The following is a 25,696-nucleotide window of genomic DNA, read 5'->3' on the forward strand; positions in this document are numbered from 1 at the left end:
GAGTACAGTGTAAAGAATACATATTGACTACAACATGGTTCAGGTGGTGCAGGTGTTGTAGAGCCTGACAGCGGTTGGAACCTCTCCTTCTTACACCGTGGGTGTAACAGTCTGCTGCTGAAGGAGCTGCTAAGGGAACCCACAGTGTCATGTAGCGGGTGAGAGATGTTGTCCATGATGGATGTCAGCTTAGCCAACATCCTTCTCTCCCCCACTTCCTCCACGGAGTCCAGAGGACCGTCCAGGACAGAGCTCGCTCACCTGATCAGTCTATTGATGCCGTGCATTGGGTGATGCTGGTTGTCCATGATGGAAAGGAACCTCCTCGGGGTCGTCTGCTCTGCCACAGATGCCAGGCTGTCCAACTCAGTGCCAACGACAGAGCCTGCCTTCCCTCACCAGTTTGTTTAGCTGTGTGGCGTCCTTCTTCTTGAAGCACTAGCACTAGCTGCCACAGTCTGGTAGAAGATCTGTAGCAGCTTCTTGCATACGTTGAAGGACGCCGGCCTTCTGTGGAAGTACAGACGGCTCTGCCCTTTCCTGCACAGAGCATCCATGTTGGCAGTCCAGTCCACTTTTTTTTATTGGCCCTGGACGTATCGTAAAAATAAAATAAATCCAGCATATTGGATTCATGTCAATATGTATTTAAGGACTTGGGGGGACAAATATGAACTCTAAGCAATGCCTCATAAAAAAGGTGACTATTTATCTTCCAATCTCCAGCATCTGCTGGAATCACAGCCACTTTCACTGGCTGTAAACTAGCATTTCACTGTCAACACAAAGCCCGGGGGTTATTTTTCCTGTGCTTCTCAAGTAAACGCCCCTTTTGCCTACTTTGTTGGAACTTGTCAGCTGAAGCCATGAGTCACACAACTTATACATAAAGTCTGCAGGCGTGTGCAAGGAAGAGTATGGAATATTCTTTTAGCACCTGGACTTAATATCTGGGAGGGTTGATCATTTCAGAAGAAACAAGCTGAGAGGTAGGCATCTTACAGGATCGGGGTAGATGTTTGTTGCTCTTCTTGCTGTTTGTGATGTTCAAAAACCCAACGAGAGGCATGACACCAACCAAAATGGACCAAAACGTATGAGGGATGTAGCTATTGTCATGCGGGGGGTGCTCTGTGTGGTGCATCCACCTCATTTAGAGGTGAGAAATGCATTTCCGTCATTTGATCTCATTTTGCAAAATGATCACTTTGCAATCATCACTATTTATGTGAGCCTTTTAAAAAATAAATACATTTTTTTAGATGAATGTTTTCATTTGACGGCATTTAAATGTTTTCAGGATGTTTTGCTGCAGCTGTGATTGGTTTGTGTTTTGTGCACGTGAGTGACATTGATGGGGGGCCGCCTGACCCCACCTCTCAGCCTGTCAGAGCATGCCAGCATTTGAAATAACAAACTGTACTGTTCTAAACTCTAACGTAGAGTATTCATGCAGTCCCAGACTCGTTCACGGGCCGAGTGGTTAGCATGTTGGCCACACGGTCAGGAGGTCAGAAAGACCTGGGCTCCAACTGTCGGGCATCGCTGTGTGGAGTTTGCATGTTTAGTTCTTTATGCTTCACTGATGATGTCTTTTTTGCTCTTTGTTCTTGAACGCACCATCGTTGTGTGTTGTGATGAGCTACAAAGGGGCTCACATTCCAAAATAGACGCTTTTATGGACGTACCATTCAGGCATGTTTGTTTGCCATTCGCTAGGGCAGTGGTGTTCAAATTGCGGCTCAGAGGCCATATGTGGCCCACAGCTTGTTTATACTGGCCTGAGGCACATAGTAGAAATAATATTAAAGCAAAAAATGGGATTAATTGAGCGAAAATGCAAAATATAAAAATAAGAAGCTGAAATGTTGACACTAATAACTAATAACAACACAAAGCTTTGTCTTCAAAAGCCTTTTTACAAAATGTAAAAATACATCAAACAAATCCAAATTGTGGAAAGAGTTTGGACACCCCTGGTTTGGCAAAAAATGGGGATCTACTGTATTGGTATGAATAGATGAATCATACTTAAGTGTGGTTTTTTTTAGAAATTTGGAATAAAAATGTATTTGATGTGTGAAGCACAAACAAATATTCAGTCAAAAAGACAAAAACACATACAGGTGAATCTAAGCTTGAAGGGGGAAAGATGAATGACGTCATAAAGCGCCATCAGTGCCCACATTTCATTTTGTGGGTGGCAGTTGATGAACAATACAGCAAGACTTCACTGTCCCCACTTCTTTGGAAAAAGTGTCAACGGGGGTCATCAAACCAAACACCTCCCTCGCTCACAGTGCAACCAAAATTAACACGTTTATTGAAATAATCGCCTCATCACGCCATGCATCGAATTTTTCAGCTTCACTCTATCACGGGTTTTCAAAAATATATGAATGAATAAATCATAACTGTGTCATATGATGACTATAAAATATATTCAAGTCTATATTGGTCGTGAGGACCAATGAGTGTGTTTGACTCTGTGGGGATCAGAATGCTTCGTGGTTGGTCGGGGATCAAATACTTCCTTCCTGCAATCTAATACAAACTCATTGATAAGCTCTATTTCATGTTTATTCTGGCTAATGTTTACATCCTGTCTCTCTATGTTCCCATCAAGCTACCGTGAAAGGGAAGGACTCTTCATGTCGTTCGTAAATCAGCAGGGGATGAAATACTTATTCGCATGATGTCACGTTTTCATTTTTGCATGGCAATTAAAAAGTTCTTCCCCGGAGCGGCTTGGCGTCACATTCTTTGTCTCATTGCGTGTGTGTAATAAAATACACCTGACATCAAGGTTTGAACCCCCACAGCATGTTAAGGCACACCAGACAGGAGGGGAGGGCCAATTAGCGAAGAAAAACATGACTGTTAACGTTTTCGCTGCTGGTTTGAACTTGAACCTGGCAGAGAAATACAGTATTAGTCATTCTAAGCCTCGGGCAAAGTCGTGTCAGAGTTGGAGTCGCAGACTTAAAAAGTCAAGAAAAGATATGAAAACTAGCATAATAACACGCATCCTCTTGTCCCCTCTAGGGAAGAGTTGAGCAAAGGCGCGGTTCTGTGCAGACCAGCAAGCGCATCAGAGGAACTTTGTCAGCCAAATCATCGGGTGGTGGGAGTCCAGTGGCCCCTCAACTCCACAATGAGCTCAGGAGCCAGGTTTCGGGCCGGATCGGGGTCTTCTGGCTTTGTAAGTCTTGCTGGCGAAGATGCAAGAGAAGCGGGTCTTGGTACTGTGACCGTTTCGACCGTAACCAAAACCTACAGTTCAGAAGGATCAGGGCTGCCCAGTCGAAGCTTGTCCTCTTCTGTGGCATATTCTCCCGTGCTGAAGGAGAGGAAGATCATGACCAACATGGCAACGTCTCACTCTGATGTTTTCGACGGTTAGTCGTGGTTGGATTTATCCGTTCATGCATTCATTCATTACTTGCGCACCTGATGACCTGAGGGCTAATAAGACATTTTGTGTGTCGTGCTTCAGAGAGTTCGAGTACAGACTCATCTCCTGAGTATTCCAGGAAGGACTATGGTGAGTACGTCACTGTCAATCCTCCCATTAACACTCTTATCTGTACTGATGTATTCACCAATCTGCTTGCTTGCAGGCTCCTCAAAGGCAACTTCAGGCTCTGCCGCTAGAGGGCGATCTCACAGCCGAGGTACGATGACTGAAACAAGTAACGTCACAAAGCCCAATGAAAAGTCACGAAAAGGAGTTAGAAGCACAGAAAGCATCAACAGCATCTTGTAAAAATAATTACATAAATAAAAAAGAAATAATTCACAATTCAGTTGAATGTGGCAATAAAAATAACGACACATAATTCATCAGTTCGTAGATTCAATGGTATTTCAATCAAACTACGTAGCATTTATTATTTCCACACTTCATGTGCACATCCTCTTTGTCAATGAACAGCAATTTTCCAAATGACAACACAGCCCAACTCAAGGCAACACATAAAAAAACTTAAGCCATTTTTTTCAATTTGTCATCAAATAATAGCAACAATACCAAGCAAACGTAGAAAAAGACATTTCCGTAACGGAGTTCATGGCACGCACGCCGCAAGTTGACATTGTCTAAGCTTTTTCCTGGAACTCGACGCTCCAAATGCAAAGAGAACTTTTATTGTACGTACAGTTTATGCATCTTACTTACTTATTTTATTCGCAATTTGGATAAAGATAAAAAATGCCGCTTGAGACGCCAGCCACAACAGGATCTTCCCATTCTGATTCATCTCTAATCCCGTGAGCTTCATTTAGTCTTTTGCTAATTAATTCTAGTTTAGGATTCAACCTTTGCCGCAGAAAAGCAACAGTGGACCAAGAGGGCACTTGGATGTCAGTTGACATGTCATGTGACGTTTGTGACTTGAGTGTCGTTCAAGTCATGAAACCAACGGTTGGATGCTGATACAGCTGTTGTTGCACTCCTGTATGCTGTATTGTACAGTGGAACCTCGGTTAGCGCACGTCCCGTTTAGCGTGTTTTTGAGTTACGTGTGTGTTGTTAATACACGACGTAAGTCCAACTGTGTTCTTAATGTATTATCACCAAACATCCAAACATGCAAGCAGCTAGCTAATAATTCATTTGTGCTGAGTTATTTCTTGGATTTAATAGTGTTTCCCCCCTTCTTTACCAAAATGCTGGCACTTGCAACATTGTTTGGCTCTATTTTGGCTTATTTTGATCAAATGAAATTCGGGAAAACACGAGTGAATTCAAGAAATAACTCATTGAGGAGTTCATTTACGTATCATTTAGGTATAAGTTCCGACTTAAACTAAAACTCAACGTAGGTCTCGTACTGGAACTTATTTCTCACCTGAGCACCACCTGTATGTTATTTTGCGCCAAATCCCCCTAGCATTTAACCTCAACCAACCCAAATTCACTTTATTTTCACAAGTGAATCACAGCAAAAATGATGACACATCCATTATAGCATACAACATGGTATCTTAAACTCGTTCCTGTGTGTTGTCTTTTAGAGAGCGAGATCAGGGCCAGGCTCCAGAGTGCTTCTCCTTCAGCGTGCTGTGAGTGTCACACCTCATCCTTTCATTACCACTTTTGCAGGTAGAGTTATTGTTTGTGCTCCACAGGGACTGAGTTGGATGATGTGAAGCGTTTGCTAAGAGGAAGTCCGTCTGAAAGCACCACCACCACCACCACCATACAGTCCCCTAACAACTCGCTGCCTATCCCCAAGAAGGCCAGCGTGGAAACCAGGACTGTGTCTGAGGGCACCAGCACCATTTTGTCTCCTAACAACGCTTTTCCCATTCCCAAAAAGGCCAGTTTGGAAACACGAATCATGTCAGAGAGCGCCAGCACCATTCAGTCTCCGAACAACTCTGTGGCCACACCCAAAAAGGCCAGTGTGGAAACCAGGCTTGTGTCTGAGAGCTCTACCGCAGCTTCAGGTAATCATTAGTTTTACTGTCATCAAGCAAATCTTTCTCCTTTTTGACCCAAGAAATGGACAAAATGTTCATCCTCTGCTAACCGAAAATAACACGAGTGACGTCTCTTCTGTCCCCAACAGGTCTGTCCACAGTTCCGGACTACTATGGTGGTGTTTGGCCCGCGGGTGTTAACGGCAGCTACGGCTACAATACAAACCCCATCAACCTGACTACAACATCTACCATTTACCACTCAGGTCGGTCAACTGTTTGGGACGGGGTCTCCAAACTGTATCAATACAACCTGTTCATGCTAAAATGGAAACCACACATGCGAGGGGAGGTGTGATCTCCTCATCCTCCTGTGAGGGACAGAGATGATGAAAGGCAGACTCACATGCCGAGACAAGCAAGGCTATTTGAATCAGGGGATAAGCATGTGGAGGACTTGTTTTGGAGACAAGAGGCCTCTAGCCGTCAGCAGAGAAGGGTAGAAAGTCAGTGTGATGGTCATGTCTGTCTTAGAAGAAGGACTTACGTATTCATGTATGCGCATAGTTATGGCTAATATTACTCACATCAAATGGAATGATGGACACAAAACATCTGATCAGTGCAATAACAAACTGAAGATTCCTCACACATGCATCCTGTCATGATGAATAAGATGTCCCATAATACCGCCCAAGTGATATTGGCATAAAACTTAGACATCGCTTTATATCGATTTTGGATTTTCTGCCAATCATGAGTCCAGTGTGTCCGCCGTTTGGAATTATTTCCAAGTTTCACCTTCGGATTGTAAATATGCAATTTGTAATGACGCCTGTGTAGGCTCTCAGTCGTACAGGAGTTGTCCATCGAGGAAAAGGCTTCTTGAGACGTCATCTGTACTTCTGTGTAGAAGGTGTCGGACGTTTCGCTCCTCATCCGAAGAGCTTCGTCAGCAAACTAATAAGTGCTGGTAGCTTAGGCCTTAAATACAGTAAGAGTGGGCGGAATTGGTGTGCCAACACCCTCCTCCTATTGGTTCGTTACACTAAGCCTGGGCGGAGCAGTGGTATAATCCTATCCTGTTATTCACACCTACGATAAAAGGGAAGTGTCGCTCCCTGAATTGGGTATGAACGACTCTGATACTGGCTTGTTAGCATCTATTGTTCTGGCTCGGTCCTGCCTTCACCTCATTTGCAAGACTAAGAACTGTGGGTTTTGGTCTCAGTAACCTGCTGAACACAGGGTCCAAATTAAACCTCAAACCACCATTCCGATTCAATGATGGGTTCTGTTGTTTGACAAAAATAGCTTCCTTAACTCCTCTTTCAAACCATCTGTTTTCTTTGGCCAGCGAGGTTAAGATTTTGGCCAAAGAAAACAGATGGTTTGAAAGAGGAGTTAAGGAAGCTATTTTTGTCAAACAACAGAACCCATCATTGAATCGGAATGGTGGTTTGAGGTTTAATTTGGACCCTGTGTTCAGCAGGTTACTGAGACCAAAACCCACAGCTCTTAGTCTTGCAAATGAGGTGAAGGCAGGGCCGAGCCAGAACAATAGATGCTAACAAGCCAGTATCAGAGTCGTTGGGTATATTGGGAAACGTCCGACACCTTCTACACAGAAGTACAGATGACGTCTCAAGAAGCCTTTTCCTCGAATTTGTAATGACCGTAATGTAATGAGGAATTTCCTTTAGTACTTCTAATCTAATCAGTTTATAATTTCACTGATTGTTAGTCCAGAGTTTCATAAATTGCACTTTACTTTCATCTCACGGGGGTGTTTGTGCCACATAGAAATGTGCAGCTTTACAAATTGTACCTTTGCCAGTATTGAATTTATTAAGACTAACCTGTCTTACTTGTTGATAGTTATTTGAGTTGACTATTGGTCAAACGCAGTAAATCCTTCACTACTTTGAATTCCACGGCTTAACTCCATTACGGGCTTTTCAGTAATATATTCATAAATAAATCATGCTGTTTTTTTGGTTGAATATGGCCTATTAGTTTAGAAAAAATGCATATGTCAGCAAATTGTATGTATTTCTTTTCCTAAATGAAGCATTTTCAAGCACAAGGTGTCAGTAAAGTTACTGTAATGCTCAGTAAGACACACAAGCACCAGACTTGATCCACCGCAACAACAGGATTTTATTGCAGGTTTGAATGCTCTCACAACATGCACAACAATCCCAAACACGGACCACTGCTGTTGTCGTAGCCCACGCCAAGCTAAAACTTAACTGTAAACCCCAGGTGTCACTTCCTGTCACTCAGTTCCCCTCGCACCAGAACACACATGAGCATGGGCCTTATTTATGTCTTAAATGTATGGTTTTTCTCTTATTTTGTCTACTATATTGGGTAAGGTGAGTGTAAAGGTGATGATAGGGGTGTTATTTCATGTCTAGAGGGCTCTAATCATGTTAAAAAAGAAGGTTTTCTATGCTTTAATAACAGAAATATTCCATTAATAATTAAGGAATTCTACTTTGCGGAACTGTAGTTATCTCAGTTGGGTAACTGCAAAAAATGAGCGATCACTACGTGACATTTTTTCTGTAATTTACGTTGCATATTGCAGAATTTGTCTTACTTTGCACAAACAGTGTTTACTTATGAAAAAGAAGCATAATGTGTTGGTTACGGGCCGCACGGTGGTCTAGTGGTTAGCATGTTGATCTTTTTTCTCGTACATTTAGCGAGTGAAGATTGTTTTTATAGTTATTACCACATGTCTCCACACAACAAGTAAGATAGATGCTAATACCAGGGATTTTTGATCAACAACAAATGTTGCTTTATTCAATATTGAAATATTTCTCACCACCTTATGTTGTATATTTTTGATGTGAGATTTCCAGCTCATTTTTTCATCTATTATGATCCCCGGAAATGTATTTTTGTTCACCCTTTCAATATCTATTTGTCCTTTCTGCTATTTCCAAATAGCATTATTTTAGTTTTACTTAAGTTCAAGGATAATCTGGTTTTATCAAACAATCTTTTTAACATGACCGTTTCATCCGTGACGTTTTACATTAGCTCTCGTGTGCTTTCCCCAGAAGAAAAGGCAGTGGTATCATCCGCAAATAATACCAATTTTAAGTCCTTAATATTATCATTAATATTCAAGTTGAACGGTTTTACATGAACTTTTTTCGTTAGGATGCACACGCTCGCAAGATTTGTTAAGTCTTTGAGTATTTTAAAGCCCTCAAAAAGGGGATTTAGTTGCCAAAGTAATAATGATAACAGTGGTAAAGAAGAAGAAGAAGAAATGTTGTCACCTACAGTGAAGTGTTTTTTCCTGAAATGAAATGAATTTAATAGCTTAGCACAGATTCACCCACAGTGGGTTGATTTTAGTGCGCTTACTGAATTAAAATGTGAATAATATCATTGTGCCGCTCACAAGCCCGTCAACTGTTATGTTTGTTTGGACATCCTCGGTGTATTCCTCCTGGTTCGACTCTCGCCTCGGACCACCTCAGATGTGTGGAGTTTGCATGTTGTTCTTGCGCTTGCGGGTTCACTACACAACCAGGCAAGGAATGACCTGGTGGCTTTTGGTGTTGTAACAGTACATGTTGTTCAATGCTGATATTTACAGGAGGTGGAGTTCAGAACAACATAGCCCTCAGTTCTTCCCCTGCACACAGCGGCCAATCAGCCGGCAGCACGGGTGAGCTTCTCCTGTCACAAGTGTGCCATGACACATCTACCACATGGAAGAGTAACCTGTGTGTTGTGTATCAGTGCCGGTGTACGGTGTTCAGAATAACCTAACCAGCACCAGCCCTGCGCTCCTCTCTACTGCAGGAATCACCACACCAATCGGTAAAACAGTGAAGTCCAGACATGATTACATGTGTTATATGTATGCTGTATGTGTTATATGTGTTTGTTCTTGTCCCAGGCTACGGTGTGCAGAAAAATGTCTCTGGCTCGAGCCCCGGAATTACCACAAGCACAGGTAAGGCTTGGGGGGGATCACATTGTGTGAGCTAACATCAGACCAGTACACATCTGTTTGGTCCAGTGAGAGCCAGCAGCCCCTCCACTGACGAAACTTTGAGCAAAGATCATAAGTTTGCGCTGATCGAGAAGGACAACGCTCCAGTCAAGAAGGAGTCCGAGCGACTGGTCATGACCAAAGACACGGGCAAGCAGTTCATGTCTGCCGCTCCCGCCACTTCTGCAGGTACCACCCGAGACTTGCTGCAAACCTAAAACAATACTGAGACAGAATAAAACCACTTTTATCAACATGAATGTGTGAATGTGTGTTCTACAGGTGCTTACTCTGACGACTCACTGATGAGAGAGAAACAGAAGTTTGCAGAAGCCACAGCAATGCATGACAAAAGGGAGGGTGGAACTTCAGGTAGACGACTTCAAACCTTTGCATTATTTGAAAAACCGCTTATTTACCGCACTTGCCGGTGCATAAGCCACACCCACTTTTGGAGGAAAAACCAGATGTGTACATATATGAGCTGCGCCGGTGTATAAGCCATGACATAAAATGGCATATTGTGGCGTGCAGGAGTCCGTGGGGACCAGTCGGCTCTTTATTTGACAGGAGCCAATCATGAGCTATGAAAAAAGTCACAACGAGCAGGAGATCATTACTCAGTATAACAGTCTGACTCACAGTTTCATCTTACAAACGACATTAAACTCATCACACAGCAACTTAACACTCAAAACATTGTACCCCAGAAATATACGACTTTAAAATGAAAAAATATTTTAAAGTTTTCCCATAATGCATTTAGTTTGCGAAAACCAAAGACAATGGTGGATGGCACTGCAATGCTGCCTCTGTCCACCAAAACCCAATGCCCAGAGGGAGGCTGACATCATTGCAGCGCCCCAATGAATGTGTTGCTCAGACACAATGCCTTATGGGAAAACTTAAAAATGTTGTTTTTTTCATTTTAAAGTCATAATGGTACATGTTTGTATATTTGTCATGTTTGAGTTGAGTTTGAGTGTTAAGTTGCTGTGTGATGAATTTAGTGTAAAGTGTTCTTTGGAAGATGACACCATGAGTCAGACTGTTATGTTGTTGTACTGTTATACATAACGACCTCCTGCAATTTCCAAGCTCGTTGTAAGTGCACTGATAGCTTGTGATTGACTCCTGCCAAACAAACGACCTTTTCCTCACTGACTCATGAGCGGTGCAGTATTTCAATAATTAATAGTAGTTCTGAAGTAAAGGAGATTAGCGGTAGGATTTACTACCACAGGGTCCAAAGTGTAAGGAAAAAGTAACAGCTTACACCTCGGAATTTACGATATTCTTTTTCCACATATTCTTCATTGGTCTTTTCTTTTCCATTTAGCGGCAGCCCTGAAAATGTCCTCAAAAGATAACATTGGCTGTGCAGGTAGACTAAAATGCCTCGCTGTTACTTGTTGATGACATTTCTGCAAAACAAATGTGTAATAACATTGAAATGATGTACATTGTCTTGCAGACATGTGCAATGACGGCCCGTGCTTTGGTTTAAGCCGCTGCTGCCGCTGCAGCTGGTGGAAGTGGCTGCTGGGCATCCTGCTTGGCCTCCTCCTGCTCCTCGGTCTCCTCTTTGGACTCATCGCTCTGAGTGAGAAGACATCTGCATCTTTATTTTTCACCCGACTAGCGTCTGCATGTCTCAGCCGTGTCTCTGGTGTCTCAGGTGAGGAAGTGAAACGTCTCAGGAAGCGAGTGGAAGCTCTGGAGGCCATCACTGGCACTGCATCTGCAAGGACCAGTCGCCTGTCCGGCTCCTCCGGCATCAACATTGTCGACCCCCTGGAGTCCAGATACACTGACAGGAGTTATTCCAGGCCCTCTGATAATGGCATTAGTGTTGGGGCTCCAGTAGGGGGTGTAGACGGTGGATCTGGGGATCTGCAGAAAGCAGTGCAGCAGTTGGTCCGAGCCGAACTCCGCTCTGATGCGTTTAGAGGTGAGAAATGAATAAATTAGATACCTTGTTTCAAGGGAAAATCTGCTGCTTGCTCCAAAATAAATGAGCGACAAAACAAGTTGTTTGAGAAGAATGAGATGTACAACTGAATAAAACAAGGAGACAAACCAATACAACCGAACGGGCGGCTTCTGGACAAAATGTCGGACCATACGTGCTAAAATGTTAAGAAACAACATACTGGATGTGAGGGGAGGTGTCATCGCCTCCTCCTGTGAGGAACGGCGACGATGAAGGGCTGACCGCCATGCCTAGACACCCTATTTGAAACAGGTGATACGCATGTGGAAGACAAGCAGCCTCTGGCCTTCAGCAGATAATCACAGCAAGTCAGTCACGTCAGTCACCGAAAACTAATATTACTCAAATCAAATGTCCATATTTCCCTCACACTTTGTCCCCCCGCTGAAATAATGTAGTGATCTTTTGCTGTAGAACGGACATGAATTCTACAAGTCTTTTTCTTCCAGACTCACTAAAAGGAGCAAAAGGAGACCCTGGAATGAAAGGTTTCTGCAGAACTCATGTAAAGATTTCTAAATTATTATGACATGAATTTGATAAATGCATCATGCTTCTTCACAGGGGACGCCGGCTTTCTCGGGCTCAAAGGTGAAACTTGAATCAGTCGACATGTCGTTATCATTTATGGACGATAACTTCCATATTACTTACATGGCTTATACGCCTCTGATAAATGTCTTGCAGGTGATACTGGATTACCTGGCCTGCCAGGTAAGAATAGACGGCTTTTCTCCTGAATTGATACATTTTCAAGTATTTTTTTAGGTGTTTTTATGAAAACGTTGTTTTCATTTCAATAAAAACTCAGATATAACCCATAGCATAAAGTGTAAAGATGGTAACATAAGGGCCATTCCGCCGCATCAGTGCCATTAGCTTGATGTGACGTTTTTCAACTCTAAATCTGATAACACACATTTTGCGCTGCTCATAATGTCTACTGACCCAGTCAGTAGACTGTCTCAGGCACCTGTATTTCATTTCCGTTCATTTCCTCAGCCAACATGACAGGACTGAAACTAATAGTAGTTTTTAGCATAGAGCTAGCTAATACGTGAAATATAGTCACATGGCATTTATGCACGTTACAGTAATTCAACCCCAAAAATGTACTTCAAGAAGAAACAAATAACAGGTCCACCTTTAAAAGTATTGTTATGATTGTTATTGTCATGATTATTGTGCAGGTGCACTGTACGCCTTATAAAGGGGTGGGTGTACATTCAACACACATGGTCATTTCTTCAGGTCTTCCTGGTCCGGCGGGTCACCCGGGAGCAGAAGGACCCAGGGGTCTGAAGGGAAATGCAGGTAAAATCATTGCAACATTTGGATATAGCTTTGCATCAGTGAGCATATGTTTCAGCCTGTTTAGCATAACTGACACAATGGCTGCATGTTCTCTGTGAACAGGTGCACCAGGTCTGCATGGATTACCAGGTGACAATGGTCGGGACGGGCCAATGGGCCCCCGCGGAGAAGCTGGACTACCAGGTTTTACACAAAAGGGGGAGAAAGGTAAAAAGTGTGGAATGTTTTTATTTGATTTGTTCAGTCCTTATTATTTAAATCTGATACTGACAGGATCTCCGGGTGAACCAGGACCAGTTGGCACTTCTGGACCTGTGGGGCAGAGAGGTAAGGAAGGATAAAGACCAAACAGCGAAACAATACAAATACATCGAAAGGCCTTCAATCAGTATCACCTAGTATCACAATGACCAAACAGATTACCATGAATGCCCTCTCTCTGCAGGGGCTCCTGGTCCAAAGGGTCTCCAAGGGGATCCTGGAATTCGTGGGCAAAAAGGTTCTTTCTATGATCTTGCATTCATATAAGCCTTAAATACAGAACAGTGCCTGCATATCAACTTAAGTATCGTTGATGATTATCATCAAGACAGCAGTGGTGAGCTGTTGGATATCAATACTTGTGGAATATCAATGTATACAGGTGACCGTGGAACTCCAGGTTTGCCAGGAGCAAAAGGAGACGAGGGCGAAATTGGACTACCTGGACCAGATGGTGTGTCTTTAGTAATCCCCGCTATTCACAGGCCTTGCATACTCAGACCACCCGCAAATGGCAACAGATAGCAGTCTACTTGCTACTCTAATGCAAACCAACAGGAAGTTGCCTCCCTCACCCAAAATAAGTAACACATGTGGGACACACAGTGTAACTGCACCACACAGACTATGCAGGTATTGAAATCATCTACATGCACAACAGTACTATTTTATACTAACATACAACCCGCAAGGCATGCTGGGTAGTCCCTGTTGGGGAAGTATGCACGTGGGCTTCCCAGCAGCAGCAACCATTCTGTAAGACAACGTAAGAGTATCAATAAAGTAATAGAAGTATTCCCTTATTCTCTTTCATGACATATGATTGTTTAAGCAAAGTAAAACCAAGAGTGAAAAAGAAATAAACAAAAGCTGAAACTGCTAGTGGCTCTCATTTAACAATTCAGTGTAACAATTAGAACACAACAACAAAAACACGAAATGAACATAGAAGAATCACGTTGTTATTGATCTGATACTGATACTATCCATATGTGGATCGACCCCCTGAACACTCACTCATTCATCAAGTTTGTTTGAAGTGTCAGAAATACATTCTAATGTCCTTGATGCCGTCTGTCAAAGGATTAGAGACATGCTTGAGTATTAAATGCATGACTCTCATTCAACGTCCTACATGATGTCAAACACCAATAGAAACAAAGCATGTGATGCACGAGAATGCTTCAAAGGCTTTTATTGACATTGTGTTTCATTGTGTTCATGTGTGAAGGTGAGCAAGGACGGGATGGAATCCCAGGACCAAAGGGCTCCAAGGGAATTGCAGGTGAGGAGAAATATTCTTCAAATGTTCATGTCAGTATCCCTTGAAGGAGGGGCTGGGAACCGTCTTCTTAGTCAGATTGAAGACAAAATGATTGCGCACACGCGTATGACTGTGCTTGAACTCCCTTATGTACACCTGAGTGCAACAACCAGGTCCTGACACCAGGTACTTCTCAGTGTGAACGCACTCATGCGCTCAAGTGTATGGAAGCGTATGGAACACACACTGAGCCCTTTGTTCAGATTGTTTATGTATATTTGGGATTTTGTCAACAGTCTCTTTATCATTTTTAGGTGATGCAGGTTTAATGGGCCCACCTGGTGTAAGAGGACCCCCTGGCATTCCTGGAAATGATGGTCTTCCAGGTGCCACAACACACGTGATTGCATAAAGTCGCACAATTTGGACAATTCAACATGCCTGGAAAAGGAGTAGGAAGAATCGGAGTTTATTTAATCCTAACCCTTCCCCGTGACTATGAAAGTAGTATAAGTAGACATTTACATAGTAGGGCCGCACGGTGGCCAAGTGGCTGGCCACAAAGTCAGGAGATCTGGAAGAGCTGGGTTTGGGCATCTCTGTGTGTGTAGTTTGCATGTTCTCCGGCTTCCTCCCACAAAAACATGCACGGTAGGTTAATTGGCGACTCTAAATTGTCCATAGGTATGAAAGTTGGATGTCTATGTGTGCCCTGTGACCCGAGTTAGGGAAAGCGGCAAAGAAGATGGTTGGATGGGTTTATCTATTATATATCTATTATAGTAATCAAAAACGTACTTAAGTGTAGAAAGTAAACGTGATACAAACATGTAGAACTGTTGCTAAAGAGCAGTCAAATTAAACTGTGTATTTAGAAAGCCTTAGGTCGGGGGTGTCCTAAATTTTGCACCGAGGGCCGCATACTGAAAATCAAAGAATGAGAAAATATCAACAAATTTACTCATGTTTATAATTCAGGATTGGCCCTAAGAGGGTTTGGTTGAATCCCTTGGCGACCAGTCGAAGTCCGGCATTCGGGTGGTCCTCCCACCCAGAATGTGTTGGGAAGGAGGCAGATCGAGTTTGGTGATCCGGATGATCAGTCAGCGCCCATTGCCGGGCCGTAGGTCAATCCAGGGATCCCACTTCTGACACCAAGTTGTTTTGGCCATTTTTTGTAATCAATTAATATTGTCCACAGAAACAAGTTGTCTTTTATTTTATTATCAAAGCCTGGAGTCACCACTGATCAGATGACCCTCGATCCAAAAGCGCCATCCGTCCAGAAGTGCAAGGAACAAAGACGCAAACAGGCGTATATCAGTGTGGGAAGATGTGTGGGAAAGTTGTGTGGGAAAGTTTTCTGTTTTTCTTCAAAAAGGGAGTCGGCACACCTGCTATTGAAAAGAAGCCAGTTGTGAGCGCGGACAGGCCGACCGGAACACATCTAACTAGTTCAAAGAAGCAGTGAGAGGTGAAAAGTTCACGCAAAAATAATTGCATCAAAACAGAGTAAACGTTCATAAAGTGGAAATATTGATTGTGCCAATACATGGTAAAAACCGGGCTGCACGGTGGACGAGTGGTTAGCATATTGACCACACAGGAGATCGGGAGGAGCTGGGTTTGAATGTCCACTTGGGCATCTCTGTGTGGTGTTTCCATGGTTTTCTCCGGGTACTCCGTTTTCCTCCCACATTCCAAAAACATGCATGTTAGCTTCATTGTCCATTGTCTGTATGTACCCTGCCATTGGCTGCCAACCAGTCCAGGGTCAGCTGGGATAGGCTCCAGCATACCCCCGCGACCCTAATGAGGATAGAAATGGACGTATTTAGAAGGTCATAAACAGATTTTCTATGCTCCAACTACACAAATATTTCATTTATATATTTATACTTTGCGGAAATTCACTTATCACAGTCGAGTCTGGAACCAAATGAGGGATTACTGTACACATTGTGTCCCTTTCAAAGTCAATATTGTAGTTACTGTCACTGTCTATAATAATATTACTGTATAAAGATACCTCTCTTAAAGAAGCCAACATGCATGACTTCACCTGCTGTATTACCACAGGTGTTGCTGGGATTCCAGGACTGCCTGGTGCTAAAGGTATGCTTTTATTTCCTACATTTGAAATCACACCATGATTATGTTGTCCGTGATCACTTTATGGGAGGATAGAATGTCAATATTCAATATTTCCAGCTTGCTGTACTGAAGTACGTTGGGGGGAGTTGCCACTGGATTGCCCAGCATGCCTTGCGGGCATCTTGTCAATATAGTTAGACGTTATGTGTTTGTTGTGTTTTTAAATGCCCATGTAGTCGTAGTAGTTTGTTTATGTTATGTCTTATGTTGCTGTATGTCCTCCAGCCAAACCAGTTCAGCTTTGTGTTATAGGTGGCAAAGGAAACGTGTGTCATATTTAATAGTACATTCTCCCTGGAAGAAAAATCCAGATTCTGAAATCTAACACCAGAAACATGTCTTTCAGGTGAAATGGGTCTGGCTGGTAAAGTCATTGCTCCACGTAAGACTTTTCTACACTTGTCAGTCAAATAACAAATTTGCTAAGTGTAAATGTTGTGTTTCTTTGTTTCTAGTTGGCTCTGAGACTGTAGCCATCCCTGGACCACCAGGACCTGCTGGGCCTCCAGGTCCTCCTGGAGCCCCTGGTTTGTCTGGTGCAGTTGGTCCAAGAGGACACCCTGGTATATCCAAAGTCTTAAACATGTGCAATTGCTCTGAATGAAGATAGGTGGACTTACAGTAACTGTGCAGTCATCTGTATGACACAATGGTGTAATCATTAAGGTCTGAAGGGGGACCAAGGTGAGAGAGGTGAGAGAGGCGAGAGAGGTGAAAGAGGTGAAAGAGGTGAAAGAGGTGAAAGAGGAGAGGCTGGTCTCGGCATCACAAGTTCAAGTTCAGAAACTGTTAGTGCAACACGAACTGGTAGTAAGTACCTGACCCTTTCATTAGTTTGCCGTTACCCTCCAATGCTTTCACATTGCGATACTCCCCAATTTGCTCTCAAACAGCACTGTCTTCAGTGGGTGGACTTATCGGCCGACCAGGACCTCCAGGGCCCCCGGGACCTCCTGGTCCTCAAGGCCCTGCTGGTAGGTTCAGAGCTAAAAAAAACAATGTACATAAGTCATATTGATGAAATATTCTGTGTGTCTTGTGGCCTACAAAGGTGAGACTTGGCAAGGTCTTCCTGGCTCCACATGACTCCACATGCATTTGTAGTTATTGACTTCAAAATGGGTTAACAGGTACCGGAGTGCCTGGACCTGCAGGGGCAAAAGGAGAACCTGGCAGTTTTGTACCTACATCAGGTTGGTGAAAGACAATATGGATGACAACTTTAAAACTGTCACATTTAGCTATGAATGATTGATCTTCTCCTTTCCTTTGTCTTAGGAACCTTCTTTGCAGGACCGCCTGGACCGCCTGGTCCACAGGGCCCACAGGGTACGTTTGATCACCAACTGGTACATTTCATTTGGTTAAACTGTCAATGAAGGGGAATATGACACATCGTAATATACAGTGGATCCCCGTCATCCCAGCAGAAACCCACCATTTTGTGCTTTAGTCTCCACAATTAGGCAGTTTATTGGTTGAGTTGCACAGAAAGAAGTCAGAGGCCTACTCCAACTCGCTTGAGGAAGTGTTCTTGATATGCCGTGAATCAACCTACAGTATGTGCCTCCCTCACTCACGCTGCAAACAAAAATAACACATTGTACACATTTTTATTTGCACCGTGAGTGAGGGAAGCGTTTGGTTTGATGGCCTCCTGTTGGTTTGTATTACGGTGTCAAAATAGACGTGTTTACGGAACATCTGCGGTGGTCCCAGAACATGAATATCATCAGTAAACAAAAGGCAATATTAACTTGGAATCGAATTTAAAAAACATCATGTTGCTTCACAAAAAGGTACAGTTCACATTGGTGATTGTGGTACCGTTCTAACTTGGAAAAACAGAACCGAACTGTACCGTCTGTACTGTTGGACAAGCTTTTGAATCATCTAAAATGTGTTCCAAAGTTTGCTGAAGCTGTCAGCAAACGTGGTGAGGAGTTTCTGATCACAAACATATTTCTATATGTTGTCATTCTCAGGTGAGCGAGGGCCACGGGGTTTCCGAGGTATGCACGTGAACATGCTTGTTGTTCCGCAATGAAAACACACACATTGGGAACCTTCAGTTCATCTTCATTGCATTGGGATTGTTTCAGGTGAACCGGGTCAGCCAGGTCTACCAGGACAAACAGGTATTGGCAGAGGTTCTTACATTATAATGCTGTAATTGAGAGTATGTGCTCATTGGTCACCAGGGTTGTGCACATCTCAGGAGGGATTTTGGTACACTTCTCTTGACAGATTCTGAAGATTCTCGCTTGGCAACTTGTCTTACTAATGTTATTCCTGGAGACTGTGCGCCCAACTCCCTTGACATCATTAACCAGGTCTTCCCTTGTAATTCTGGTGTGGTCCCTCACCTTTCACAGAATGGTCTTTACCCCATCGGGTGAAATCAGAGCTCCACAGCGAGGGCGACTGTTTCACGTTTTTTTCTATTTTTGAAATATCTCACCAACACATGCTATCCCCACGAGATATTTTTCATGGCATGTGTTAGCATGTAATTTCCACACGTTTGTTTCTGTTTTGGCACACCTGCACACCTTTTGTGATCGGCATTTAAATCATTTATCGGCATGTGACACTGATCGGTGACCAATCGATTGGAGCATCCTTAGAAACAACCCAAGTGTTGACATTGCCGACACAAAATGGGATAGGGTTAGCCTAAGGGTTGGGGGGGGGGCGTATGTTTGTCATAGTAAACGCCTGTTTTATTAATCATCAGGGAGGTCCAGAGGGTGCAAAGGGCCTTTTCGGTATCCAGTGCCCTGTAGAAGCACTGGAGCAGTGAGCTCAAGTCCTTTATTTTTGCTGTAAACTGAAATCATTTTGGTTTTACATCAAAAGATGAATATAAGACCAGAGAGCAACATTTCATCATTTATTTCCAGACGATCTGGATCGGATGCACAATTTAGAAATTTTTTGTTTGAACCCATTTTTTATGCATGCAAAAGTATTGGAACATGTGACTGACAGGTGCGTTTTGTTGCCCAGGTGTGTCCTACTACATTACTTATTCAATCAGTAAATAGCTCTGAACGCCTACGCTCTGTTTCAGGTTTTGCCTGTGTGGACTGCATTTAGAGGTGAAAATAACAACAAAACCAGATAACTGTCTGTAAGTAAAAAAACAAGCAATTGTGAACCTGAGAGAAGATGGAACATCAATCGGAACCATTGCATAAACATTGGTCACTACTACCATTTGGAATGTGCTGAAGAAGGAAGAAATCACTGGTGTCCTAAGTAACATATCTTCAACAGCTAGACCAAGGAAAAACATCAGCAACTGATGACAATAACAATGTGAGAGCTGTGAAGCAAGAGCCTAAAACAACTGTTACTGACAGCAGCAACAACCAGCAGAGGGCAGGAGTCAAGGATTCGCTGTCCAGTGTTCATAGAAGACTTCATGAGCAAAAGTGCAGCGGCTACACCAGAAGATGCAAAGCACTCATTAGCAAGAAGAAAAGGACAGCCAGGCTGGAATTGGCCAAAAAGTGTCTTCTTCGGGACATTCCAAATGGTTGTGGTGGCTGATTGATTTCCCACCTTCTCTCAGATTCACAATTGCTTGTCCCCCCACTAGAAAGCTCTGGTTTCCATGTTGTTTCCACCTCTAAATGCACACTGCACAGGCAAAACCAATCCTACCCAATCTCAAAGTGAGTGTAGGCATTCAGCGCTATTTATTGATTGATGGTGTTTGTTGTGTTCTTTGTCATGAGTATGTTTACTGTACATGTCAATGCTACGTCAATGTAGGCTGGATTGTTGTTCTCTTATCTCTTCCCCTTGGATTTGGTCATATTTCACAGGACCTTTCTCTCTACTTATTCCAGGTGGTTCAGGATTTTCTGGTGTCTCCCTTGGTAAGATAACTAAGTAACAGATATTTATATTATGCTGAATAAAATCTAATATTCTACACATTTCATGCTTGACATGTGTTTCAAAAGTGTATGAGGCATATTTAGGGATTAAACCTGAATTGCTGAATGTAATCTAAATGTACGTGTGCCCAAAATAGACATTTTTATGGGCGTGTCAATTAGTTTTTTGCCATTTGCTGGTAGTCCCAAAAGGGAACCCTCGTGAGAAGCTGGGATCTACTATACTGTACTGTAGTATTGAATACAACAACCTCTGACCCTGTGATGGTTTAAAAGATTTAGCAGTCACGGTCTCAGTAAGTATATTTATTGCATTTATTGCTTATCTATCTAGCTTTCAAAATAACATTGCAGCTGTTTGTGCACGTTTAGCCAAGTATTTGTGTGGTTTTGTGCCAGGGACCTCATCTAAACCAGGACCCCCAGGCCCTCCTGGGCCTCCTGGCGCACCTGGAAGAGACTGGGGCGCCTCGAGTTCAAGTGACGTGCACCAGTACATTGCAGAGTACCTTCAGAGTGAGCGTTATTTCCAAAGCCAATCTGCCGCTTCAGTGAGGTTCATCAAAGTTGTTGATCTTAATAAAATTGTTTTGACCAACAGGTGGAAGCATCAAGCAGCAGCTGGCAGGGCCTCCTGGGCCCCCAGGTCCTCCTGGGGCTCCAGGGGCGTCAGGAGATGAGATGGTGGATGACGTAGCAAACCGAGTCATCGCTTACATGCAGAGTATGAAGCACTAATCACATGGTTCAGTGGTGAAGCTCACATTAAAACTCAAACATGTCCAATGGTGCAGGTCAGGGCCGCGGCTTTGGTGGGGCTTCAGGCTCTGTTGGCCTAAGTGCTCAAGGTGGCTCCATTGCTGTCAATGACATCATCAGTCTCCTACAACGTACGTATTGATCTCACTCGCTATCACGAGATCACAATACATGTCACAGCTTAAGCGTTGTCATTGTTTGTGTCCAGGAGAGGATCTGAGAAGATATGTGGCTGGTCCCCCGGGTCCACCAGGGCCCCCTGGAGCTCCAGGTCCTGGAAGTTATAGATTTAGCATGCAGGAGGTGGCGGAACGTGCCCTCAGTTTAATGAAAGGTGATTACTGATGATGGATGCAAATAACTGGTTAAGAAGGTGCTGTGATGTGATGTGTGTGCGGTATTGCGTATCTGTCACAAGACAGGGGGATGCTAGGTGTCCCTGGACCCCCTGGACCTCCTGGACCTCCTGGGCGGTCCGGAAGTGGGTTCTCAAGTAAGAAAAAACACAACAATGCCTTTAGATTTTCAATGTCTATGTGGATGTTTTCCCCTTCCGTTCCTTCTTAGACTAACTATGTTTCTTCCCATTGTCCAATCAGGTGGGTATAGTACTGCTGTTGGCCCTCAGGGGCCTCCTGGTGTGCCAGGCCGTCCAGGACCACCTGGACCACCAGGAAATGGAAACTACATGAGCTCAGATGTCCGTGAATACCTGCAAAGTGAGTCTGAGTTGACATTTTCTTCATCGTCTCGAATGAATCATCGTATCGTATGTTTAGCCAACATTATCGCACTCTCAAAGGTCTTGCTGTTGGAGGCCCCCCTGGCCCTCCCGGGCCACCAGGACCGATGGGCCCCCCCGGTTTGGTCCATGGACTTTCCCACACTGATGGTGCCAACGGCGGGACGATCAGATCGGAAAGACGGGAATATGTCAGCAGTGCGTTTGTTTTCATACAGCAGACAGATTTCTCATACCAAACATTTATTTTGGATCTTGTTTACCGTCATTTCCGGACTATAGAGCACACTGACATAAAGTCATTCATCGCTGTCCTCCTCTTTCTTCTGGGAACTAAAACCACTAAAGTTGTCTTCTTCAGCATTGCAGTTGAACAGCCTCATAATTCCTTCGTCACACACTTTTTTTTAGTGTCTCTCTTGTTGTTGCTCTTTTTGTCCCTTTTGACTGTGCTTGACCATCCTCGCAGTAGTCACGCAGTAGTCCAGTGTTTCCAAACCCGTCGGTAATAGGGGACGGTTGGCGGTCCGAGCAGTCCAAACAGAAACTTGATCAAACTTACGTAAGATGTGTCAGAGGTCGCTGCATATGACTTCAAAACGTGATATTAGCTTCCACTTCACTCATCCGTGTCTCTACTTCCTGAAGCTGCACTCTAAGCATCTTTTTTGCCATAAATGATCAGCATCGCTGAACAAGCTGCAGGTTTCAAAGCGTGAGAAAAAAGTAGCAGTTTATACACCGGAAATTACGGTATTTGTTTGACACGCCTACTAGCATTTCTTTGTTGGCGCTGAATGGATAAAGGTTAGCTCCAAGGCAAACATACAGCAGGGGGTGTTATTATTGCTTTGTGTTGTGTTGTGTTCAGGTGACGGGACAAGAGGAGGTATGTTTGGTATTCCCGGTCCACCAGGCCCTCCTGGACCCCCAGGAGAAAAGGGAGATGCAGGCGTCTCTGGTGGCAGGACCTGGAACATGGATGCTGGGGACTACTCTAGAATGGCCGTGAGAGTAACCGATTACATCAAATGTAGGCAAACAGGAAGCACGTGACATGAGTGTGGAGCCATCGCTGTGTTGTCACTAACACGACACTGCGCTCCACACGTAGCCAACGGTCTGCTTCGAGATATTGTGAGGGAATCTGGCGGCGCGGTCCAAGGCCTGCCAGGACCTCCTGGTCCCCCAGGGGCGCCTGGGTACAGTCAGTGGTTTGGCTCTCAAGACAACGTTGTGGATGTGGTTGAATACATCAAATGTGAGTCCGCAAAAGCTTCCCTCCTTCACTACGCAAACACACACTTACAGTCCGTCTTTTCATTCACCTCGAGCTGCGTGAAATATACAGGATGTCCCTCAAGTTTGGACACATGCTTCACACAGTTCCCTTTTTACTTCCTGTTTGTATCCAGTACTTCCTGCAGTGGCTGTAGTAACATTACTGACACCCAGTGGCCAGTGGAGAATACTACATATCACCACGTCTTTGAATGCGTCTTTTGAATGCCTTGTATTTGCATTTCACTTAATTTAGGCCAGGGGTCACCAACTCGTCCATCGTGATCTACTCGTCCATCTTTGGGACCTTGCCGGTTGATCGCGAGGGTATTTAGAAAAAAATGTATTATCATATCAGTGCCCCCACCTCCCGGAGAGTGACCAGCAGGCACGCATTTTTGCTAGCTCAAAGTTAGGGCACAAATACAACTCCATAGACGTGCACCTCCAAAAAAATCTTCTGAGCCGCGAAGACGCCGCTCGTTAAGTGCTGGCTGTTGTAGCGCATTGACCAGCCCCCCCCACGCCCACGAGACAAATAGTTGTGGTTTGCTCGTGAAGCCGACACCACAGGCCCAACCTGACCAAGAGCCACAAAAGTAGGGCTGCCCAAAGTGCGGCTTAAGGGCCATCTGCGGCCCCTGAGTATGTACACATGCATATACTTGTATACTGCTGAAATAAAGGGAACACTAAAATATCACATGCTAGATGTAAATGAATGAAATATTATTTTTAAACATTTTGCTCTTTACATAGTTGAATGTGTTGACAAGAAATTCACACAAAAATGATCAACTGAAATCAAATGTATTAACCCAAGCAGGTCTGGATTTGGAGTCACACTCAAAATGGAAGTGGAAAAAGACATGAAAAAGACACCACCTGTTGTCGCTTCCATTTCCTCAACAGCATGTGCAACTGATTGATTGTCTGTGTTGCTTCGTAAGTGGACAGTTGGAATAACAGCAAAGCACTTTTGACTGAGTGTCAATTGAGTGTTCTCTTTATTATTTATATATATATATATATATATATATATATATATATATATATATATAGATATAGATATAGATATAGATATAGATATAGATATATATGTGTGTGCAGATTCACGGCCGAGATCAGCGGTCTTGGTCTCAAAAAGGTTGGTGACCACTGATTTAGCCATTTTTATGCTTGAAAATACTTAAGTTAGGCCCCCAAAAAGGAAGATTTTCTTATATATATATATATATGCATATTTTTGGATTACTAATAGGCTGCATTCAACAGCATACAAAGGATTTATGAATATAGTTTTCAAACAACGGGATAGCCTGAAGCCACAACATTGAAGCTGTGAAGCGCAGTGGCAGTTCTGGCTTGAAGGACGATACGTGTCAGATATACAATATCATCTCATCATCAACAACCAAAAACATGAAATACAACATGAATACATTGGTTTGTCAAGTGGTGGATGCCTGATAATGTGTGAGCAGCATGGGGGTGCGAGTACCCCACCCCGTCAGCCACACATCCTGACTTGATGAGGAACTGAGCACAAATAAATGGGATTGTTTTTTCTTTCCCCCTCGCGGCGCCCCCAAGAGAATGGCGTCTTGGCAATTGCCCGCATGGTCCATAGCTAGAACCACCACCGGTGACGTGGTCCTGTATGTCCAGACTTGAGGAATACCCTGGAAGCTGTGGGACAAACAGAAGTTCTCTTTAAACGTACCACGCTGTGAAAAGCCAACAGTCATATGAGAATGCTTGCTGGTTTCAGCCATGTTTATCACGTGCATGTGTCATCCACAGCCCAGGGCCTCTTGCGGGACCATGGGAGGGATCAACATGGGCGTGCCGCGCAAGGACCCAGAGGACCTCCTGGACCTCCAGGACCTCCAGGGTTTACTCGCTGGTTTGGTTCTCAAGGAAACGCAACAGACTTGGTGGAATACATTCGATGTAAGAAGCGTCTCAGTACTTCCATTAACATGAAATCATTTCGTAATGAACACGAACGGTACAGACCGGGTGGGGGGGGCCACAGCAGGAACCGAAGAACGATACATTCTTTCATGTTAGAGTCACCGAAATTGTCCAACAAGACCACTAGTCACTGTTTTAAGTGACTGAATTCCCTCCTGCTACATCTTCTTATTATCTTGCAGACCAGGGGTCTCATCTGGAACGCTTGCAGGGCCGAAAAGTTGCGTACGCCGTTTTCCACGCAAAATATGTTTAAGCTATAAAAAGACAAGCTGGCGTTGTGGCAGCTCTGTGGCTGGCGTACACACTTGTTGGAGACCTGGCAGAAACATCTAACGTTTCAAGTCACGTGTTAGAAATAAACGTGAAATAAACGTGCCACTAAGGATTTACCCACCATTGCATGAAAACGTCACGCCGTCATTGACTTGTTGCTATTTGCTGTTGATCCTAAACGCCATCACGCACTCAAAGATACAACGCAGCACTTGAATATTTCGCCATTTTATTTTACTTTCTAATCATGAAAATGTGGTGTGTTCCATGAATATGAACGATAACCAACATTAGGATGTCAATGAAAGGTTTTTATCTG

General features: G+C 43.7%; 1 protein-coding gene across 2 annotated transcripts in view; it reads left to right on the plus strand.

The window, feature by feature from the left end:
• The first annotated feature begins 845 nt into the window (after nt 1-845).
• LOC129182481 (collagen alpha-1(XVII) chain-like) overlaps nt 846-25,696 on the plus strand; it is a 32,851-nt gene continuing 8,000 nt past the window's right edge. For both annotated transcript variants that reach the window (XM_054778660.1, XM_054778661.1), the window contains exons 1-45: nt 846-989; nt 3,046-3,398; nt 3,497-3,544; nt 3,621-3,674; nt 5,017-5,064; nt 5,131-5,451; nt 5,574-5,690; nt 9,047-9,118; nt 9,193-9,273; nt 9,353-9,409; nt 9,476-9,637; nt 9,731-9,820; nt 10,788-10,832; nt 10,923-11,051; nt 11,127-11,399; nt 11,891-11,929; nt 12,006-12,032; nt 12,129-12,155; nt 12,693-12,755; nt 12,858-12,962; nt 13,029-13,082; nt 13,201-13,254; nt 13,399-13,470; nt 14,248-14,301; nt 14,595-14,666; nt 16,360-16,395; nt 16,781-16,816; nt 16,890-16,997; nt 17,101-17,244; nt 17,328-17,408; nt 17,565-17,627; nt 17,713-17,763; nt 18,420-18,446; nt 18,537-18,572; nt 20,292-20,321; nt 20,742-20,858; nt 20,944-21,066; nt 21,137-21,232; nt 21,310-21,435; nt 21,520-21,594; nt 21,701-21,820; nt 21,904-22,041; nt 22,715-22,876; nt 22,958-23,104; nt 24,928-25,077. In XM_054778660.1, coding sequence (XP_054634635.1) covers nt 3,155-3,398; nt 3,497-3,544; nt 3,621-3,674; nt 5,017-5,064; nt 5,131-5,451; nt 5,574-5,690; nt 9,047-9,118; nt 9,193-9,273; nt 9,353-9,409; nt 9,476-9,637; nt 9,731-9,820; nt 10,788-10,832; nt 10,923-11,051; nt 11,127-11,399; nt 11,891-11,929; nt 12,006-12,032; nt 12,129-12,155; nt 12,693-12,755; nt 12,858-12,962; nt 13,029-13,082; nt 13,201-13,254; nt 13,399-13,470; nt 14,248-14,301; nt 14,595-14,666; nt 16,360-16,395; nt 16,781-16,816; nt 16,890-16,997; nt 17,101-17,244; nt 17,328-17,408; nt 17,565-17,627; nt 17,713-17,763; nt 18,420-18,446; nt 18,537-18,572; nt 20,292-20,321; nt 20,742-20,858; nt 20,944-21,066; nt 21,137-21,232; nt 21,310-21,435; nt 21,520-21,594; nt 21,701-21,820; nt 21,904-22,041; nt 22,715-22,876; nt 22,958-23,104; nt 24,928-25,077 — 4,174 coding nt within the window. In that variant the 5' untranslated portion in view covers nt 846-989; nt 3,046-3,154. The remainder of the gene's footprint in view (nt 990-3,045; nt 3,399-3,496; nt 3,545-3,620; nt 3,675-5,016; nt 5,065-5,130; nt 5,452-5,573; nt 5,691-9,046; nt 9,119-9,192; nt 9,274-9,352; nt 9,410-9,475; nt 9,638-9,730; nt 9,821-10,787; nt 10,833-10,922; nt 11,052-11,126; nt 11,400-11,890; nt 11,930-12,005; nt 12,033-12,128; nt 12,156-12,692; nt 12,756-12,857; nt 12,963-13,028; nt 13,083-13,200; nt 13,255-13,398; nt 13,471-14,247; nt 14,302-14,594; nt 14,667-16,359; nt 16,396-16,780; nt 16,817-16,889; nt 16,998-17,100; nt 17,245-17,327; nt 17,409-17,564; nt 17,628-17,712; nt 17,764-18,419; nt 18,447-18,536; nt 18,573-20,291; nt 20,322-20,741; nt 20,859-20,943; nt 21,067-21,136; nt 21,233-21,309; nt 21,436-21,519; nt 21,595-21,700; nt 21,821-21,903; nt 22,042-22,714; nt 22,877-22,957; nt 23,105-24,927; nt 25,078-25,696) is intronic.

The sequence above is a fragment of the Dunckerocampus dactyliophorus genome, chromosome 6, assembly GCF_027744805.1.
Source record: "Dunckerocampus dactyliophorus isolate RoL2022-P2 chromosome 6, RoL_Ddac_1.1, whole genome shotgun sequence".
Taxonomy (NCBI): domain Eukaryota; kingdom Metazoa; phylum Chordata; class Actinopteri; order Syngnathiformes; family Syngnathidae; genus Dunckerocampus; species Dunckerocampus dactyliophorus.